This window comes from Quercus robur, chromosome 6 (genome assembly GCF_932294415.1).
Source record: "Quercus robur chromosome 6, dhQueRobu3.1, whole genome shotgun sequence".
Classification (NCBI taxonomy): Eukaryota; Viridiplantae; Streptophyta; class Magnoliopsida; order Fagales; family Fagaceae; genus Quercus; species Quercus robur.
Window position 1 is genome coordinate 47,141,243 of NC_065539.1, and position 22,643 is coordinate 47,163,885.

General features: G+C 34.4%; 3 protein-coding genes across 3 annotated transcripts; all 3 read right to left on the reverse strand.

Moving 5' to 3' along the window:
* Positions 1-1,176: 1,176 nt before the first annotated feature.
* LOC126690282 (transcription termination factor MTERF15, mitochondrial-like) lies at positions 1,177-2,352 on the reverse strand. Its single transcript, XM_050385395.1, has one exon. It carries the CDS (start codon positions 2,350-2,352, stop codon positions 1,177-1,179), a length of 1,176 nt encoding a protein of 391 aa, XP_050241352.1.
* A 7,755-nt stretch (positions 2,353-10,107) lies between these two features.
* On the reverse strand, positions 10,108-13,970 carry LOC126690284 (transcription termination factor MTERF2, chloroplastic-like). Its single transcript, XM_050385396.1, has 3 exons — positions 13,851-13,970; positions 11,526-11,752; positions 10,108-11,410 (listed from the first exon to the last, which is right to left on the reverse strand). Exons 1-3 carry the CDS (start codon positions 13,968-13,970, stop codon positions 10,354-10,356), a joined length of 1,404 nt encoding a protein of 467 aa, XP_050241353.1. The 3' UTR covers positions 10,108-10,353.
* Positions 13,971-14,776: 806 nt separating this feature from the next.
* LOC126689107 (protein FAR1-RELATED SEQUENCE 5-like) lies at positions 14,777-20,022 on the reverse strand. Its single transcript, XM_050384160.1, has 3 exons — positions 19,874-20,022; positions 17,302-19,477; positions 14,777-17,207 (listed from the first exon to the last, which is right to left on the reverse strand). Exons 2-3 carry the CDS (start codon positions 17,971-17,973, stop codon positions 17,148-17,150), a joined length of 732 nt encoding a protein of 243 aa, XP_050240117.1. The 5' UTR covers positions 17,974-19,477; positions 19,874-20,022; the 3' UTR covers positions 14,777-17,147.
* Between the last annotated feature and the right edge of the window lie 2,621 nt (positions 20,023-22,643).

Genomic DNA, 22,643 nt, shown 5'->3' on the forward strand with positions numbered 1-22,643 from the left:
TCTTTCGCCTTGAGATGATCGTTGATTCATTTGCATTGCTGCACTAAATTTTAAAGACCCATTTGTTTCCAATGGTCTTATGCCCAAGCGAAAGATCAACAAACTTCCTTACTTGATTCTTTGCCATGGAACCCATCTCATCCCTTAAAGCAACTAGCCATTCATTTGAAGTTGGTGAAGTTAAAGAAACAGACTCATCAAAGTGTAATGGTGCACGCATGAAAGATTCCCCTTCAATCTCAAAACGACAATAAAGAATTGTTTCACTACCACTACCACTACAATAGGAGACAAGTTACTCCCACCATCTTAGGCAATTTCAAGATGAGGTTGAAATTCCCCACCCTTGCCAAGAGATGGTGCAACTTCAGTCTCCATAAATGGACTAACTAGAGCCTTAGAAATGACTCTTTTCTATGCTTAGTAAAAGAATGATTTGGCATTTGTCAGAAGACTCGCTCCCTATTCTTGCTTCTTTTGTACGAGTTCAGCTTCAATCATGGGGAAAATAAAATGCTTAATAGCACCCTTGAACAAAAGATACAGCAAGTTATGAAACAAAGGGATCAAGTAACACTACACTAACGGGTAAATAAAAAGCATTTATGTTCCTTTGCATAACATTTTACAATAGCTGTTGCATCCACGGTTCCCTCCCTCACACCACTAATTCATTGGCATGAAAGTTCAACTTCACTGCATATGGCTTCAACGGCCAAGGAGCTTCCTCATTGCAGTTCACACATTTCTGCAGAAACAACTTTCAGAATCCTCAAAAAGATAAGTCAGATTTGTGAATTGTGATGGTTCTCTTCTCCAAGCTTAATTAGAGAAAACAAGGAGTGAGATGAAGCAGTTATAGCCCACATCATGAATCAAGTTTCCCTTGTTTGGAGTTAACTTATGCAGGAATACGTTTTCGGGATTCTCAAACAAACAAGTCACTCTAAAAGTTCCTCTTGACCAAAAGTCTCAAAACGCAGAACAAGTTATTTGGAGCAAATTTCTTAGCTATTGAATCTATATATTGAAATCTGATCATTCAAGCTCAATTACTTGATCCATTTGCACTGTTTGGTATTGAACTTACTCTAAATCAGGTCCAGGTTGCAACTGATCCAAATTCCAAACTGTTGCAAAATGCTGCTTCATCTCACTCCTTGTCTTATATATATTCTATTTTGTAGTCATCTTTGAAAAATCCAATTTTCCCTTGTATAGCTTCAACAGGTCAGACACCTTGTCCATATATGGTGTCACAAACTTCTGAAGGAATGAGTTCTCAGAAGAACTAAACACTCTAGCTAAGTGTATATTCTTCTTGATCAAACCTTTTGATTGCAAAACTTCAATAACCGAAGCCCTTGGAATAAGCCGCTTCTCCAAGCTATAAATAATGAGTATCGGGCGATTGACAATAAAGGAAGTCTCGAAACCCATCTTGTTGACGTAAAAATCCATAACCTGCATAATCTTATCCTCAGATGCGATAATACAGCTGGGGCACTTTCTGAATGCTGCAAGAATCTCTTCTTGAGACAAATCCCACCTCTTATAAACGTTGACCTTCCTCTCCCATGTGGATTTATTCATTCCCACCATTGCAAAAACAGCTTGAATAAAAGAAATCTTCAAAGGATTGAATCCCATTTCCTTGACTTTCTCCACAATCTCTTTAAATCGAACTGGATTTGTCACAGCAGCACTATGCTTCTGTTTAAGTAAGGAACTTATATGCGATTCAGGAACTCCAATTTCTCGCAGAAGATTGACATTTGGAAGCACACAATTGTTAAATCTACCCACGGGAATAACCCAAAAACGTATAATCGCGTTAATAATGTCCTCATTGGTTCCAAAAAAATTCTTAAGGAAAGAAAAAGATGGGATTATGTAGTTTTTCAAGCTTCGTCGCAATATTTGTGGATTTCTAGATAAGACTATAGCAATGTCAGAGCTCGTAAAGGCTTTGGACTGGAAAAACTCCAATTTGGGCAGAAGGGTCTTGTGAGGATTTGATAGCAGCACAGTAGGGAATGCTCTGATGATATTTGAGATTTGGGTTTGTGAGAAACCATATTTCTTGAAAATGCTAATAACCAAGTCAGCTCTATCGGGGGTTTCAAAATTAACATTTTCGGAGACTGTTAGAGCAGTTTCCAGTGAGAACCCACATGAGTTTATGAGGTATGAGACCTTGAATGAGTGTTGATTTGAAGTGCTTGAAATGTATCTAACAGATTTGAACCATAAAAACGCTAGGTGGGTTTCAACAGTGTGAAATTTCTGAGGGGCCCTAATGGTACAACAAGAAGTACAATGGTGAACAGCATTATAGAGAAAATTCAACATACTGTAACTAATATAATGAGCAGTGCTGGAAGAAAAACTCACCCACTCTATGAGTCCATTTTTTGAAGAAAATCTCCGCTGTGAATAAATGAGCAAGGTTCCGAAACTTTAGCGGGAGGGTATCTCTAGGGGTGTCAATGTTCGACCCAACCCGCGAATACGACACGAACTCAACACAGTTTTTTTCGGGTTAGGGTTGGGCCTTAATGGGTTTGGGTCATAAATGGGTTGACCCGAAAGCGACACGATAAGAAACGTGTCATAAGCGGGTCAACCCGCGTAACCCGCAATAGACACGTTTGACACGCCAATTTATTTGTGTCAAACCCGAAATGACCCACTTAACACAACCCGTTTAACTCGTATAACAAATAAATAATTATTTTATTTTAGATTTTTCAAAAACCTTTTATATCCAACATATATTTTAAATTTAAAAAGAAAAGTAAGTAATTACAAATGAGAAAGGTAATCTTATTTGTTTCATTAGTTATTATTACTCTTACATTATTATTATTTAGTTCTTGTAAAACTGTTGAGGCATGATCATATTTTGTAACTACTAATACTTTTTTTTTTTTTTTTGGCATAGAACTTGTACAAATGAAATTGGATGAGCTTGTGGAAGATGTTATGAACTTGGACATCAACAAAGAATCTATGGATGATAATCGTGGTCATAGTCAGGATTAGTCTACTATTTGCTCAAATTCTTTCAATATTGATACTTAGCATTTGGCGAGTTCCAAGGATATTATATTTTTGTTGAACTATGTTATTTTATTTTTGTTAAACTATATTATTTTGAATTTGGGTTGAAGAGTCGCGCTTCTTTTGGAGTGTAAAGAACTTATTTCTAGATGAATGTTATTTTTTTTATTGAACTATATTATTTTGAATGTGGGTCGAAGACTTAAAGTGTATGCACTGGTTTTTGGGATGTAAAAAAATAATAATTTATAAATAGATGTTATATTTAATATTATGCAGGTTGAAATGAGTTGTGTTACATTCGTGTCAACCCAACACGATTCGTTTATTAAACGTGTCAAATGGGTTGGGTCAGGTCAACCCGCCTTATTAACAGGTCGGGTTAGGGTTGAAGGATCCTAACACGATTATTAAATGGGTCGGGTTAGGGTTGAGCCATTTAGTCTAATACCCCTACCTCAACACGACACGAACCCGATACGCTAACCCGAATTGACACCCCTAGGTATCTCTACCTCTCAGTCACAGACAACCAAAAGCCAAAGGCCGGAGCTTCGTTTAAAACCCTTGGACAATCGAGTAGTAGTGGTCCTAGTTACAGATTTTACATTGGCTGAGAGAGCGAGAGAAAGAGTCTGCGGCTGATAGAGAGTGGGAGAGTGGGAGAGGCAAGGAAATCGAAATCGAGCTAGTTGAAAGGTAAGAAGAGTGTGACTGATAAATGGTCTTTTTGTTTATTTTTTGTTTGTTTGTTTGTTTTTTTTTTTTTTTTTTTTTAGTTTTCACCGTGTATCTTCAAAAATCACTGGCCCAGTGAGTTTTTGTCCTCTTGTTTTCTTTTGTTTGTTTATTTATTTTTTATTTTTAAATCTGGATAAATTACAACTTACTCACTTGTTTTTAGCTATTTATATGTGGTTTGAAATTTGACATTTTACCTACTTGAGGTTAGCCCAATTAGAATTTTGTAATCCATCTCCGTTAAAAACATAACTAAATATATAATTTTGTTTCACTTTTATGTCTTACTTCTTCAAAAACATATAAATATATATATATATATATATATAAATTCAAGATGAAATAATATCAAAAATAATCTAAGAGGACAATTGTATCATAGGATTTCAAACCACATGTAGGTAACTTAAATTTTGGTCAAACCTCAGGTGAGACAAAGTGTCAAATTTCAAACCATTGATAGGCAATTTAAATTTCGGTAAAACCACAGATGGGTAAGTTGTAATTTGCCCTTAAATCTATTATATTATAGAAATCTCATAGGAGAGAACATGAAGTTCAACCATGTAACGCATTTTTTTAGATTTCTTTATTTAGGTTTACATATTAATAGTTGGTTCCAATTAGTTCAATTGATAAAGTCTCTGATAATTGAATAAAAAATTTAGAGTTCAATCCCTGCCTACACAAAAAACCGATTGAGAATTAACTAATGGAGTAAATATATATATATATATATTTATATATATATTGAATGTAGTTAATTAGTTATACATCAATTATTTATATTTAACTTATCAAAAAAAATTATATTAGAAGAATTTAAATAATTATTTCTTTTGCTATCAACACATTGCCATTGGGCCTCACTAATACACCATAATTACACTTTTGCCACTAAAACTCAAAATTTATGATTTGGAAGCTCCAAATCTTGTTCTCAATTTCATCACTCAAAATCAACTTTTTTTGAGTTTTGAGTAATGAGAACATGACTCAAAAATTATGCCAAACAATAATTTCTTGCATGGGTCGAACATATTTTAGGTTTTGGGTGATGAAAATTAAATTATATAACTCAGTTTTCATCAATCCAAATACTCATTTTGACAAAAATTGACACAAAAGCCATAAAAAAAATTAAATATTTGTGAATTCACTAAAATTAGTCCTAACCATTTAGATTTCATAACTTCTTTTAGTGATATTATATATGTAGGGACACGTTTTGCAGCCCAAGTCCAAGGTATATGGAATCTTGGATCAGTGAGCCCAGTATAATAAATTTGTAGAGAGTGGGTCAAAGAGTTAGGCTTTAGTGCATGGATAACAGTTAATATGGTGTTCGTGACAATCAAACAGAAATGAACTGAGTTTATCAAAGAAAGTTTGTTTTCGGCACAATCCGAGGAGCTTTGTTCTAGTAAATATTTAATGATAATGGTTACAGGAGTTCTTGAGATTGCTACAGTACTTTCTCTGTTAATCCTAGGATCCTCTCTCCATGGTGGGTTTCTCCTATTATATAGTCCCTTTTGAACAATCTTGGTCTTCCACTTGTTGATTATCCAAGCCTATACTTGAGTCCCTGTCCCATCAGACACTCTTTCTAGCATTATGTGAGTTGCGGTAACCGAGATAGCATTGTTCAGGGGTCTTGTCTACATAAATGCGGTGTTAGCAGCTTTCCCTTAGATATTCCTGAGTTCTTATCCTTTAGAACTTCTTTGAAGGTCATTTTGACTATTTAGGACTTATATCTGACAATGCTTTAGCTGGTCCGAGGAGATATTCCTCCTCGAACTCGGACTACCACGCTCTCGGCCAAAGCCCCATGCCCCATTGTATGATTTTGGGCCCATGACCCCACAATATATATAACCAATATTGTAGTATTTATTCTATGTAATTAAAAATATTACTAATATGATATAAACATATTTTTTATATTAATTATTTAAGTATAATGAAATTTTGATACTAGTTTTCTAAGATTTATATTATAAAAAATTGATTAGAAATATGGTACTCTTGCACAAATTTAGTTAGTTTTGCTATCTTGGAAACAAGGTCCAATAAAAGAAAAAATAATAATAACAAACAATCAAGAATGTAAAAAAAATTCTATATATATAGACGGATTCAAGTTAGTGAAGTTACGCCTGGTGTAATTTTACATGAGTTACACATTTTATCTATTATAGATCTCTAAACAATCTAATGGTTCCAAAAAAAAAAAAAAAAAAAACCATTTTACTTAATTAATATAACATGTTTTAGTGTTCTCTTTTATTTATTACAATAAATTATGAAATTCTATTCTATTTTAGTATTTTCTCCCTATTGATGAACAAGTGAAAAAAAAAAAAAAAACTCATGTTTTCTCAACCCGTGGCTTATTCTTGCCATACTTAAAAGAAGAGTAATGCTAAAAATACAAACAATTTTACAAATTTTTTACAAAGTGTTGATATGGCTTGGTCCACATTAGCTTTTAAAAACAATTATTGAAGGATATTTGTATTTTGGTTTATCAAAATGATATTTGCATTTTTGTTAGTAGGCATGAAATTGGTTTATCTATATCAGTTACAATATCATGTAATTTTCAAAATTTTAAACACATATAGTATGATCAAATGATTACACCTCTCTTATTGTCTTTCTGATTTGTTTATAAAATAGAACACTAAATATTTCAATTTTTTAGAAGTAAATTATTGAAATATTGGAGGAAACTAACAAAATATACCGCATATCGTGCGAAAACTTGGCTAGTATGTTGGAATTATGAGACATGTTAGTTGTTTTCATGTGTAGATAGAAAGCGTTGTAGGGGCCTTTTTTGTATATGGTATATTGGGCTGCCTCCTGCGGTAATGGGCTGGGTTGCCTCCTACGGTGATGGGCCCTAGTGTTTCTGAGTAAGGGAGCTGGGCCGGTCCAATTGTAACTCAACTTGGGCTGGTTTGTGCACAAACTTATGTCTTGTCTGACAGGAGCAAATTTACAGCAAGCAGAACTGTTGTAGACGAGTTACGGCAGACAGATATAATAATAACTAAAACAGAGTACTTTGACTTATTTAAATAAATGGCTATGTATTCCCTGCTAATAAAGCATGATTACAGTCATAATGATATCAATTACAGAGAAAAAATGAAGAAAATAATGCTGGCTAATTTAAATAGGCATAAATTAAGTTTTAAGCTTAGTCTGCCGTAGCAAAACCAAAGAGGAGAGAACGCCTCTTCTTAATGCAAATAATCCCCCAGGAAAAAGATCCTGCCGTGGGGATTAATGGTTTTGAGGGAATCGAACCTGAATGGTTATTGCCCAAAAAGAAAGAGTCCTTGTTTACGTTTTGGAAGAAAGTAAGATTTGAAGGGGGAGAGAGGGAAACCGATCTATTGGTGTATGCCCATTGAACTAACTCTCCTTTTTTCTTAGTTTCCTTTCTTTTCTTCTCTGTTTTCTTTCTTATCTTTTTTATTTTCTTTTTGCTCTTTTTTGTTTTCTTTTCACTCCGTAAAAAAAAATATACTCTGTTTTTCCATCCCCTTTACAGGGCACGGCAAGAGCCTTTTTATAGCGCCTGCCGTGACTAGTGTTTTACCGTCTTGCCTCTTAACCACCTTTGTCTGGTCTAGGCATACTTGCCGACCACCAAGACTGTGCGACATCCACCCTTGCCAGACAGAGGCAGGTTTGTTTTGTTCCTCTGTATACCGTAACATTTCTTCCTACCACGGTATTAATGCTTTCTCTCTCTATTCTCAGAGCATGCACTCAATGGTTCCCCCTCAAACTTGCCTCTTTTGGGTGGTCTATCATCCCAGTAGTACGTACCTCCCAAAAGAGGCTTGGGTAGGAGCCACAAATAGATCTTTTCCCCTCTCCCCACCACCAAACCATACCCCCTTTATCTCTTACCTCTGGCCCATGGCCCCACCAAGTCCTATATTGGCTGGGTACAAGCTGGTGGTGTCTGGGCCTTGCGCTTGCTTCCCTTTCAAATTTTTCTAAAAGTCTACCTGCTGCTCATGCGTCTGCCGCGATCGGGAGGCTCTCCGTCTGCGTTTCCTGGCCTTTCATGTGGGCTTTCCTTTGGTTTTTCGCTCCATTCAGGAGCTGGACTTCATATGATGATGGGCCTTACATTTCTTTGTCCTACTTTTGATTTTCTTTATTGTCTGCCACGTTGAATTGTTATTTTTGGCGTAATAACTTAATCCTGCTGGACCTCTTTTTTGGGCCAACCGTTTATCCCTTTTCTTAGTGGCCTGTCATGGGCACTGTTTTCTTTTACTCATAGGCTCCTATGTCCCTTTGGGCTTTCCTTTGGGCATCCATGGCCCGATTTCTTTCTTTGGGTTTCCTCGACCCGTTTGCTAATTCCACACTCCCATGGGCTTTTTACTAACTTCATTGGGTTTCCCTGGCCCAATAACCTTATCCTTATCTTTGGGGTTCATGGGTCTGCCATAAACCCCTTACTCTCTTAGTTTGCATTACTTTGGGCCTGCGGCGGCCCTTTCTCACTTTTCTACCTCATATTTTGCCCATGGGATGCTATTTCTTTCTTTCCTGGCTTTTTTGAGCCTACTTGCCTCTTCAAGACCCATTTATTATTTGTTGGGTCTGTGATCCATTATTCCTGCCGCTTGGGCCTAATGGGTTTTTTGCTATTTATCTTGTCAATTCTTTGTGACCCTCATTATTGGGTTTTTCTGTCTGCCTGGGCTTCCACAAATGGCCCTCAACAAGCGTTCTTTCACACCTTATTGATGTACTCTTAGCCAACTTTGGCTGATTCCTTTTTATAATAGTATATGTTATTTCTTCTATAAAAAAAAGTCTTAGAATTAAGGTTAAGTGATTAAATTTATCATTTTCAAGTTTTTAGAAGAATAAGTAATTAAAATAAACGCTCAAATGAGGAGTGATAGGATTTTATTTGTATAGTTATTTTTTATTTATTAGTTATATGTATAATTTGTATAGTTTTGACAACTGAGATCTTGGTTTTTGTGATAATTGGGGTTATAAATGAGCTAAGCCAAGTATTAAAGGTTGAAAATTGTTAATTTAATTTAATTTTGAGTGTGAGTTAAGTTTGATTTCATCAACAAACAATTACTTTTTTAAATTTGGATTATTTTCTTATCAAACATTAATATTAAAGTTTTTTACTCTTTCACAAATATATGATAATAATTAATAAAAAAATTATAGTAATTAATAAGTCATATTATTTGAATTATTAGATAGATTGATTGCCATTTAAGAATTTACAAAAATTAGATTCACCTACTTGTATTGTTAAAAACTATATATAATCTTTACAATGAAATGAACTATCTATATTATTGATAAATTATGAATAATATGGAAATTTTATTTACAAACTTAAACAATCAAATACTAAGTCTAAATTAATATATTTTTAAACATGAATACTTATAAACATAATAATATTATATGTATTTAAATTGAGCCTTATACTCACGAACATGTTCACAAAGACAAACAATTTATAATCTATTCTTGTTTAATAGTCGAGTTTAAACTTGTTCTTCGGCTTGACTTGTTTCTTATAAATAAATAAATAAATAAAAGAAAAAAAAGTAGATAAGTATTTTCTTGAACTGAGCTACAATTGCTCAATAAACAACTTGATTCACCTCATGAGGATTCTAAAATAATTCTTGGTAAACTCGGTAAAAATGTCAGTCTAAAACATATCATAAACAAACAATTTTCTCCATAATCTGACAAACAAGTAATATGCAAATTACAATGAATCTAAAGGTGCTACAAAATATGGTGTACAACAAAATAAGAAAAGTTTACGTCCCTTCATGCGTCACCCATTTTACGACTCTGCAGAAATAACTTTGCAGGATCCTCAAAAAGATAAATCAGCTTTTTTTTTTTTTTTTAGTAAAAGAAAAGAGCGCAACCAAACCTATCGTTGGCAGAAATTGCATAACAAACGCCCTTAAGATGGTTCTCTTCTCCAAGCTCAGTGAAACAAACACCAAGCACTTGGCAACAGTTTGGATTGGATCAGCTGCAACCTTGGACCTGATTTGAAGTAAGTTCAATACCAAACAGTGCAATGGAAACAAGTAATTGCTTGGTTAGCTTGAGAGATCCAATTTCACTTTATAGATTCAATAGGTAAGAAGTTTGCTCCAAATAATTTGTGAGTTTATACAAGAATAAGTTTTCAGGATTCTCAAACGAACAAGTCACTCTAAAAGTTCCTCTTGACCAAAAGTCTCAGTAACAGAAATTGAATAACATAAGACCATGGAATGATTCTATTCTTTAAGCACAGGCTAACAGTGAAAAAGGACCTGGGGTTTAGCAAGATATTGGAATTTTAATTAGTGGCACTCTGGACTTGAACTAAAGCAAGATTAATATTAACGGATTCTAATGGATAAAATAACTCAAAACAAGGGAAACTTGATCCTTAATGTGGGCTATAACAGTATAACTACTTCATATCACTCCTTACTTGATACATATCCTATTCTGTAGTCATTCTGAGAAAACCAATCTTTCCTTGTATAACTGCAACAATTCAGAAGCTTCCTTCTCATAAGGCATCACAAACTTCTGCAGAAACAACTCCTCTGCATCCTCAAACACAGCAGGCAAGTAAAACAATTTCTTAATCAAACCCTTCGATTGCAAAACTTGAATAACCGAAGCCCTTGGAATAAGTCGCTTCTCCAAGCTAAGAGTAAGGAGGTTTGGGCGCTTGACAATAAGGGAAGCCTCCAAGCCCATTTTGTTGACCAAAAAATCCATCACCCGCATAATCTTATCCTCAGATGCCATAATACAATGTGGGCTCCTTCCAAATGCTACAAGAATCTCTTCCTCAGACAAACCCCACCTCTTATAAGCATTGACCTTCCTCTCCCATGTGGATTTTTTCATTCCCCTCATTGCAAAAATAGCCAAAATAAAACTCAACCCCAAAGGATTGAATCCCATTTCCTTGACTTCCTCTACAATCTCTTTAAATCGAATAGCACCTGCCGTAATAAGTCTAGGACATTTTTTAATCAAGGCACATATATTTGATTCAGGAACTCCATTTTCTTGCAGAAGATTGATATTAGGAACCACATGAGTGTCGAGTTTAACCGTGAGAATTCCCGGAGAACGTGTAACAGCAGTAATAGTGTTCCCATCAGTTCCAAGAAAATTCTCAAGGAAAACATAAGAAGGGATTATGTGGTTTTTCAAGCTTCGTTTCAATATTGGTGAATTTCTAGATAAGACTGTGGCAATGTCAGAGGTTGTAAAGCCTTTGGAGTGGAAAAACTCGAATTTGGGCAAAAGGGTCTTGTGAGGATTTGATACCAGCACTCCTGGGTGATCTCTGATGACGTTTGCGATTTGGGATTGTGAGAAACCATGGTTCTTGAAAAAGCTAATGACCAAGTCTGCTTTACGTGGGTTTTCAAAATTAACATATTTGGAGGCTGATAGAGCAGCTTCTGGTGAGAACCCACATGAGTTTATGAGGTATGAGACAGTGAATGAGTGTTGATTTGAAGTTGAAGTGCTTGAAATGTATCTTAGTCTGCCAGATGATAATAATAACGCTATGTGGGTTTCAACAGTACAACTCGCATGGTGAATAGCTTTATAGAGAAAATTCAACATGTCATATAAGCGGTACTGGAAGAAAAACTCACCTACCGTATAGAGTCGGTTTCAGAAGAAGACCTCCGCTGTGGCTTGTGGGTGAATAAGCAGGATTCCCAAACCGCGAAGGCCAAAGCTTTGCATTAGGGTTCTCTACTTCTCTCTCTTCTCTCCAAAGTGCACCGTTTTGATATCCTCTGTCCCAAAAATCTACCGTTTCCGTTTGGGATATGTTTGATTTGTCCAATATACTTCGGTACGGTACCAGATTGTTTTGCTATACCATTTTGGGTTATTATTATTTTTGTTATATAAAAAATAAAAGATTATTTGAGAACTAAAAATGTATAATATAATTTTTAGTCTAAGAGTAAAGACACGTCTTAGGATTCAAATGATATCCCAAGCACATTTGTGACGTGTAAAGGTTGAATCTCACTATTTCATTTTCTTTAAAAAAGATAGAAAACAAAAACTACTTATAAGATTTAGACTAATGCCAAACACTATCAATCAATCAAACACTTTAATTTTTTTTTTGATAATTTGATATTTGGGAAGAAGAATTTAAATCTTGAACGTTTTTGTTGCTAACACTATAAAATGTCAATTGAGTACAAAACTTTTGGCCAATTGTAAGAGATTTCAACAAACCTTTGGCAAAGAATAAGAAGATTAGACCCCATCCCTTTTAGATATTTGGTATTCCTTAATATCTCGACATCCACTTTAGCTCCTGAGGTGCAAGAGATTATTTGTGTCCCATCTTATAGTGAGTTAGGAATTGGGTCTATCATTTCAATTTTCAATCGACCTTTCGTAAGAAATTTGTTGGGCCAATCACAGGTCTTGTGGATTCTATCTCTTCATAGGCCTATTCAAAGAGTTTTGCTCCCTCCTCCTGATTTCCACCAAGCCGGTTATAGGTTTTTGAGACTCAACAAGCCAATTGACTCGATAGTATCACCATGTATATTTGTGCTTTGGTTTCACAAATTGGATTTAGGTGTAGTTATTAATCAATGAGTTATGTTTATTACACACAAGCATTTTAAACTGAAATTATGACATCAAGTCACTTTACGATTTTAGTTTAAAAAGTGCATGTAAGTTTGTGTGTAAGAGTCATTTCCCTTAATCAAATGAGATAGTTACCTGCATTTCTCCCCCTCTCACCACCCCAGCAAAGAGAAACAAAAAAAGCATAACATGGACATACGTACACGCAAAGGGATGAACCTCACATTATAAGCAATCCAAACAGCAACAATATGAGGGAAGAACTATTTGGCCCAACTAGCACCGTATAGAAGCTCCATAAATCAAAGGAGATGTTACAATTCTAAGAGGGTTCACTCACAAACATGAGAAAACAAAATTCTGTCTTATAGAAAGGATTGCACTCCATATACAAGACCTCACAGCATATTCCATACAAAATAGGAGCGTGATACAATTACTTTTACTCAAACGGTATCTCCTTCTCTTATAAGATTAAGATCGAAGGTGATGTTGTGACCCACCAAATGCCAGTGTAAATTACCAACAAAATAGAAAAGAGAGACAAATTGAACAAACAATACATCACTGAGCTTCTACAAGAGTAACTACATAAAATTACAATAGCTGGGATCATTCAACACAATAAGAACAATGGGAACAAGTAAACAATCACATAAATTATAATGTAATTTTTTTTTTTTTCAAAAATAAAGGATTTGAACATTAACCAAAATTAATTGCAACCTTGGACATGACTAAAGTAAGTCCAAGAACAATGGGTTCAACTAACACTATATGAGCAACGTAAAACACTTGGATCCATGATTTAACAATTATAACAGCCGCAACCAAGGCTCTCCTCTTCTTTAATAATTGTTTCGATACGAGTTAGCACCTTATTTTTCTTAGAAACAAGTAGCGGGATACATATCACTTGCTCAAGCACACATAGCACTGTTTCTGTACATGGTAAATTTATTAGCACAAACTCTTATCTGAATAACTCATAATACACCATTTTGTTTCACCTAAACTACTTCTGGATTGTGTTATAAATGACTTGTGTCACACTTTGTGTTAACAGCTGTAAGTCTTCTCTGTCTCAGCTGCACTCAGACTTGGACTAAAGCAAGTAGAGGATGAAAAATTCAAAGGGATTTTAAGTAACAAATAAGGAAATGCAAACAGATTAGGGTTCACTGTGTAATCATTATGCAATTGCTGCATGATGCACATCCCTCTTAACCAACTCCCACTGTTGTAATATCCAAGTTTTATCTGTATACATTCTGCAGATGCGAGACTTCCTATTTAATAGTTCACAAACTTGAAAAAGAACAGGTCTTCATCACCCTCTAACATAGTAGTCATACTGAAATCTCTATTACTAAAGCATTTGATACCAGAATTAGGATAAAACCAAAGCCCTTAAAATCACTCTCTTCTCTGAGCTGTGGGCTTTTAGCCACAACCAAACTCCCATACTCGTTCATTTCATACTATTACATGCTTGGCATGTTAGAGTTGATACAAGTCCATTTTCAAGTAAAACACAAAGTATTGTTCTAAAAGGATCTCAATTGGGCAGAATTTTTCACTCATAATAAAATTTAGCTGTATATAAAAGATGGGGTTGAAATTTAATTAAAGGGAAAAATGCCAACTTGCTAGTTGCACAAAACCTGCTAAGAGAGTTAAAATAACAACTGTCCAATTGAAAGTCAAAGTAAGATGTGATGGCAGAACATGGTCCAACTAGGCCTCATGATATATTAAGTGACTTGTAAACGCAAATTTAAATCCCTCTTCCAACTTACAAGAAATCTGGTAGCTGGATTTGTCCACTTGGTTGACATGAATTTGACTCAAGCCATTAAGATGAACAGCTTAGAAAGCAAGTATTTTTCCAATTATTTTCTTCTGTAGAACAAAAGAAATCTATGCACTTTGTGCTGCTCTTTCTTGTAGCCATCTGAACATGCAGTGCATTCCAGATAGGCACCATATAAGAGCTCTACAAATCAAAAAAATGTAAAAATTCTGCTAATCTTGAGAGAATTTGCTCACAAACATGCTAAACAGAATATTATTTATGTTAGAATGCACACAATATGTGAGACTTCACCATGGTATCAATATATCATCAGTATAACTAACTTGAACTAGCAATATCAGTCTCAAAATTGCATGCACCAACACTGCAACACCATCAAGTAACAAATGCATAGAAAGATCATGTAGAGCTAGATGCCCTTTTTATGGCAACAAGATGAAAGAAATCAAATTTCAGTGACAAAAGTTCCACAGATAAATCATATTTTAGTTACAAAAGTTCAGCAATGGAACTAGTTGCAGACTTATGCCCATGTATAAAGCAAGAACAGATCACAATAGCCTAGCAGATGATTATGCATCGCATTTTGGAACTCGAGTTTTGATGGTTAAACAAATTAAAGAGAACTCACATTACCAATAAAAAAATATGGATTAATTTCAATCTTGGAGCTCAACTAAAGCAAGTAATCCAACAACTATTCTCTTCTCATTTAGAAAAATCCAATTTTCCTTGCTATAGCTTCAATAGATCAGAAGCTTCCTCATGAGGCATAACAAACTTCTGCATAAATGTCTTTCAGAACAAACAAAACACGTATACATTTTAAAATCCTTCTTTACCAAACCTTTTGATAACAAAACTTGAAAAACCAAAACCCTAGTAATCAATCACTTTTCCAAGTTCCGAGTATTTCATAATGAGGGAAGACTCCATGCCCATCTCGTTGACAAGAAAATCTATTACCCTCATAATCTTGTCTTTAACACCATCATACGCCACAGATGCCTTCTAAATGCCAATGAAATCTCATGCTCAACCTCAGACCAACCCCATTTCTTATAAACATCAACCTTCCTTTCCCACGTTGGTTTGCTCATTGACCACAAAACATGTACTGCCTTGGCAAACTTCATCATCAAAAGGATTGAATTCTATTTCCTTTACTTTCTCCACAACCTCTCTAAACTGAAAGAATTGACCCTCAATGCTTGTGGTTATGCTTGGGGTTTTCCTACTCCGTGCTTGGATTCTTGCTGCATTTGGATGTACTTATCTCAACAAGGAAAGTGATGGCAGGAAGATATCAAGGATGTTTGTTGAAATCGTAAAAGAAGAACAAAAAGAGGTCCATGTTTCTGAACCAAGCCCTATGCATTAATACTCATGCCTAATTAGGAACACTGTTGAAGCAAAGAGGGAGCTAGTCCTCAGTCACATGCTGGAAACAGGTGTAATTGTGCATGTGTTCGATTACACTGAGACTAGATAGAAGGTTCTAGATCAAGGCCCTTGGTCATTTAATACAACACAACTATTTTTGAAATGAGCTTGGACAGAAAAGGAGTCATCTGTGCCTACAAGTCATAAAATGTGAAGCTTCAGCTGTGGTTAGCTCACTTGTTTATCAAATTTGTTGGTCTATCAGACTAATAATTTTTCTAAGGACAGGCTTCCAGCTTAAAGAATTTCCATTGTGTAGCAATGGAACTAATGTTAATCAAAAGGTGGAAAAATATTGCCATAGGAATGGTAGTTGTCTAGTAGATTGTTGGAAGGGCCTTCAGATCTGTGGAGTGGTTTAGTTTCTATTTTATTTTACATTTCTCCTTCTCCTTCAGAAGCTATGAGGTTTTTCTGTCTTGGGGTGTTTTCTATTTATTCTTCATCGATCTAAACAAAAAGAATTGAAGGAAAAACTTAAAATTTAAAACTCCTTGATAGCAGTTAACGATTTTGCACATAATAGATACTTCTTGATTATAACCTTCTATGCACACCTTTAAAGATATTTGCGTTTACAATTATCAAATTAAAATATGAAAAGAATAACTTCAAGATTACAAACATTTCCGTTAAAAGATTCATTTAGATGGAATTATTACAACTTGTCTTCACTTATGGCACAAGTTGGGCTTTTACGATTTTTATATTGTCGAAGTGAATGTTATTACATCTCACTTGTAGGTTTTAGCCCTTAGAAAAAGATGCTTAGCAAGAGCTGTTGAGTAAAATAAAATTATTGGTAGAGGCTAGCTTTAAGGCTCAACCTATGTTAAGCCAAGGGATACAAACCACCTTGAGGATTCAAGGTGTTTATCTCTAATCTAAGACCATTGACACAGATTCAAACACACCCTTGAGATGCAAAGACAGTTTCAATGAGCTAAGTAAGGGCATTACTGTTTCTGTGACTTTGGCAAGTTAGGATAGGATATTATCTCAGTTTGGCAAGCATCAAATAAAATTTATTCATAAATATAATAGTTTTCTGCCCCCAAAAAAAGAAAAAGAAAATCTTGTTCAAATCTTGGTTACAACCAGCACAATTGTATTGGCCCAGAACAAAACTATTAGCAGCTTTTGTGACAAAACAAAAAAGTGTGGTAAATGATCACATCACATGCAACATTTTGTCAAAACAATTGCAAATCTAAATGAAATAGACACACACACAAACACAAAGAAGAAGAAGAAGAAGAAGTAAGTTTAACAACTTACTTAACAATTGACAGTCAAAAATAGTCTCCAATTTCGGTCAAATAAACTTGTACTCTTAACGCCACCCATTTTGGTCTCCAATCTCCATCCAAAAAAGCTGGTTTCTAAATCCAACCTACTTATAGTTGTTGCCAATATGGTGCTCTTCTTGGATAATATCAGGAGGTGATGAAACCTACAAATATGCCACCAAACATGTTTATGTATGGAGAGGGGGAGGAGGGGACTAACGCTTAGGTTGTAACAAAAAACATAAGGAATATGTATACCTGATTTAAACCATATAAATCTTTAAAGTAGTGTCCAACAGCATAATCTTGAGAAGTTATATCCTTATGGGAGTCAAATCCACTATTACATTGTAATACATCTGCATGAATAGCTTCACCATGGACCTCTACGCGACCTTCCATACTAATGGAATAACATTTCTTTCTCATCTCTTGCAAATCTTTCAATAAATTTTCAAAACATCTTTTGGTATGTTCATACATCATCTCATTCTCTGCTGCAAGTGTGGAAATTTCATGAAATTTATTACTCAAATGAGAGTAGCGCTTTCCTATCGATTCTTGAGTATTACCTTTAATATAAATGCCACGATAGTCCTTGATAGAACCAACCTTTGCATCTTTTGTCCACCTTTTCAATATATAATGGGCTGGAAGTCTCCTAATATTTTTCTTGTCAAGAACTTTCAAGGCATGGTCGCATAGAATTCCTATGAAATTGAACTTCATGCAATTGCATTCCACAATAGTCGTTGAGGCTTCATATTTAACTAGGTGCTCTTGAGTTCTCTCCCTATATGTGACTTTGTATTCTCTGATAGTATCAAATTTATTAACCCGGTAAATTTTACAATCCCCCATCTTCAAATATTCATCTTGAAACATTGGGAATATTTCTGGGGTGTAAAACTCTACAGCATGTCCCAACATCTCTAAATCAACTCATAAAACAGGTTTTGTTCGTCTCATTCTGAACTCTGCTTGTAGTTCTTGATGTCGCTTATCAGCCAAAACTCTAGAGTATTGTTTCGAAAAACGCACAAAATCAAGTTTAACATTCAAGTATTTCTTCAACGTATTGTTCATTGACTCACTACGTTGGGTGCTTTTCATATCAACAGTGAACATATGTCGACCATATACCATAGCCCATTTCTCCTTCACATCAAATATCCCACCTAACCATTTATTATCAACAAGAGCATATTTCTCAAGCATATTATCCCATGCAACAAGCCATTCATCTTCATCTTCATAACCATACACACAATCACTAAAATCATTTGCAAATTCTTGAAACGAATCAAATACATGACTTAGATGCACAGTGGCCTCCTAATAAATATGCCATACACATAAGCGATGATTTGATTCAGGAAATACCTCAGCTATTGCTTTAGCCATTGTAGCAGACTGATCTGTAAGTATAGTTCTTGGTTGCTTCCATGACATTGCACTCAAAAAACTTTCAAACAACCATTTAAATGACTCTATTGTTTCACTATAAAGTAAAGTTGCACCAAAGATAATTGTTTGTTTGTGATGATTAACCCCAACAAATGAAGCAAAGTGTCAACTGTATGTATTTGTCCGAGAAGTTGTGTCAAAACATATAACATCTCCAAAATGTCCATAATCAACTATTGATCTAGAATCAGCCCAAAAAATGTTCATGATTTGATTATTATCATCAAGTTGTATTGAATAAAAAAAAGATGGATCTTCTAATTGCATCTTACAAAAGTATTCCATCACGGCATGACCATCTCCTTTCTTCAAAGCCGTCCCCCCCTCATTATGTACAGAATTCTTATAGTCAACATTCATAAACTCAAGATTTTCACCACCCCCTACTTGCATGCTCAATGAATCAATGGCTTGTGTAATTGATATTCCAGGCCTCTCTTCATCATCTGCAATGGCTTTTTGAGCAGGTGCAATTTCTCTCTTTGATCTTGACATATGCTTTATTGGCAAAGAAGCAAGCTCGTGATTATGTTGTTCATGAAAAAAACAACATCTAACATACCATCCTTTTGGAGTTGACAAGTCATTTGTGCTAAACAACCCACTCGTGATACTGGGCGGCGAAAAGATACTTGCTCTCGGCGTTTGTCAACATTTCGCTCACCCTCTTTTAAGCAACAAAATGTTCTCCTTTTAAGTTGTCCCTCTTTGCTCGCTTTACAAATTATTTCCTTACACTAAAGTCAATCCGTTGAGCATACTCTTTGTAAAATTCATAAGCGCTATCATCACAATCAAACTTCATGCCAACTTTTGGTACTTCTACATTTTGCTAGTCATGTCTACTCGGAGTGTTTGATCTGCTTGGACTTCCATGAGTAGGTTCTAATTGATCCTCCTCTTGTTGATCAACTATGACAACACTCAATTCATTTTCCAATTCAGAGCTTTTGCTAGAATCCATTATCTATAGTCAAGATAGCACATTCAATATTTAGAACCCAATCAAAAAAAAAAAAAAAAAAAAGGAAGAGTACTCCAACTAACAGACAGCGTAATATATAAACAGTAAGAGCTTAACCCATCAAAAAATACTTTCAATACATTACTTACAAACACTAGAGATTTAGAATGTCTGAATCCACAAACCAAAAAAAGCACCCATTTAGGGTTGCATATATTTTCGAAAATCAAGTCAAAATGAACAACAATATCAAAAACCCACATTCATAATCAAACATGACTCATTCACAAAAAAAAATTTTATGTAACTATAAAATAATTGAAAGAATCATAGTCAAAACTCAAAAGAATAAATCACAAGCCAATACATAACATATGAAAAGTTTTAATGGAAACCAACCTCGGAAAAAAAGGCTGATCTCTCTGTCTTCATCCATGAAAGGCTAATCTCCACACTATGAATGAGCAAAAACTCGAAACCCACAAACCAGTCCAAGGCAGAAACCCATGATAAATTCAAAAGCCCTCATTTGGATTTTGGTTGTTTTGAACATTGTCTTTTGAAAGACATGAAAACTGCTATTTAAACAAATTTATGTACTGGACTTGGATCAGATGGGCTTGGCCATGATGGACCTTTCACTGACCCAAAAAAAATAATTATTAAAGGATAAAAGTTTAACTACAATTTCTTGGTACGGTCATTTTTAGTTTATCCTAATTAAGTGTGTATTTGACATAGCTTAATTTTATCAATTTATTTTACTATTTAGTTTATTTTTGTTACTATTTATAGTTTTTATTGTACTTTTTAATACTATTCATAGGTCATATTGTACTTTTCAACTGACTTTTATCTTTATTTACAGTATTTTCAACAAAAAAATTTTCAATTTTAGCAAAATAAGTAGATCCCAAACAGATTCTAAATTTAATCATTTTGGTAGGATTGTTTTGACTAATAAATTATATAGTTGAATTTAATTCTCTTTTCAAAAAGATGTGCCACATTTATTAATAAATTCACATGATTGAATTTAATTGAGAATCTCATGTGTAAAATACAATATTTAAGTAACTATAACAAATTTTAGGCAAAAATTAATTTAATATCTTGTTGCATAGGCCACTATCTTTTTTTTTTTTTGATAAGCACAGACCACTGCCTTGATGCTCTTGCTCATGTAGGCCATTCAACTGAACATCGGCATTAGTATCTCTCACTAAAAAAGGCTAGTTCTACATAAATAAAACATGATGTTGAGCAATGTAATCTTCCCTAATCCTAGGAAATATTATATGGAATTTTCCGCTTCTTTTATAGTTAACTCACTACCAGTCGAACTCATTTTTAAACTTTAACTTTAGGTTTCACTGCTATTTATGCTTTCATAAAAAATGTTACTAGAAATGTGTTAGGTTCTAAAAGTTTAGAACAACTGGCAAATCATGAACATAAACTTATCTATATATAGATCTTAGAGTCTATAGGTATTATTAGACAATACTCAAGGTGATTCAAGTCAAAATTCAAGGACAAGTAAGCTACAAAAAGAAGAATTCAGAAACTGCCTGGTTCGACCGATTGAAACACATATCTGCAGAATTTTATTTCAGCTCAAACTCTGCTTAAACGTATTGAGTTTCAAGTAAAACACTACTATTATATAAAGAAAACCCTAAGCACATTTTTATAAGGTTTTTTTAAAGAGATTAGAGTGCATCTTGTGCCTCTTTTGTAGATCTAGGGTTTTGTACTCAAAAGCTCTCTAAGGTCTTTGTTGAGTTGTGTGTTGAATTTTTTGTGAGATCTGAAAAGTGTTTACCTTCATACACATACATAGAGCTATCAAGATCAAGATTTGCATCAAGAACTTGATAGTGGTTTTAGTTGCTACATGAGGAACTTTCAAGAAGATCCAAAACCTTTGAGTGAAGTCTCAAAATCACAAGTAGGAGAACTTGTGGTTACTGCAAATCAAGGAAAGAAGTAGTTTGTGGATTCGGAACTATCATGTGGTCGTGGTAGTAAGTTTTCTACTCGAGGTAGCAATAGAATGTTAGTTGTCTAAGTTCTATTGTACAAGCTTCAATTCTTTCACAGTGGATTTGCTTTTTACCTTGAAGATAACTAAATTAAATTCTCCCCAGGTTTTTTACCGATTTGGTTTTCCTAGGTCATCATATCATTATATGTTCTTTATATTTCTGCTGTTTTGCATGATATGATTGTTTTGTTTTAACCTAGATCTAAATAATAAACCTAAGCATTCACTTGTTTTGTTTTTACCTTAAGGATAGCTAAGTTAAATCCTCTCCGGGTTTTTTACCGGTTTGGTTTTTCTAGGTCATCATATCATTGTATTCTTTATATTTCCGTTGCTTTGCATGATATGATTGTTTTGTTTTAACCTAGATCTGAATAATAAACCTAAGTATTCACTTAGTTAATTAATTAAGTTAAACAATCTAGTTTACAGGGATTTAAAAATGTACAAGTGGTATTAAAGCGGGTTAGCTCTTGTGTTAGATCTTTTGATCTAAGAGTTGATCATTGATCCTTGCTATCATGGATAATTTGAAGTGTCTTTCTGCTCATGTTTGTGATAATTTGAATATAGAAGATGCTATTGCTTATGTTGATCTTATTAATACTTGTGAAACTCTTCGTAAGAAATTATCTAAATCGTTGAAAATTGCTAAGAAATTCAAGGATGAGTTAATATTGGCTAATCTTAAAAAAGAGGAATTGGTTGTTAGATTAGATGAGTCTAATAAAAAGAATGAATTTTTGAGAAATCAAATTTCCTCTCAAGATGAGAAGATGAAAAGTTTGGAACAAGAGTTAGTTAAATCTAAAGCTAAAATTAAAAATTTGACTAATACCAAGCTTGCTGTGGATAACAAAAGTGTCTGTTTCTCTTAAGCCTAAAACTGAGAAAGTTTACATCCCTCCTTTCAAGAGGAATTATAAAGAAAAATGCTTATTTTGTTAGGTTAGACAAATGTAAAAATTTTGATGTAGACGCTAAAATTTCTAAACCTATGTCTAAACCTACCGTTAGAGAGTATAATAAATCTGTTTTTGTGCCTACTTGTCACTTTTGTGGTGTTGTTGGTCATATTAGACCAAATTGTTCTTTGTTGAGGGAAAAACCAAAATTTGAGAC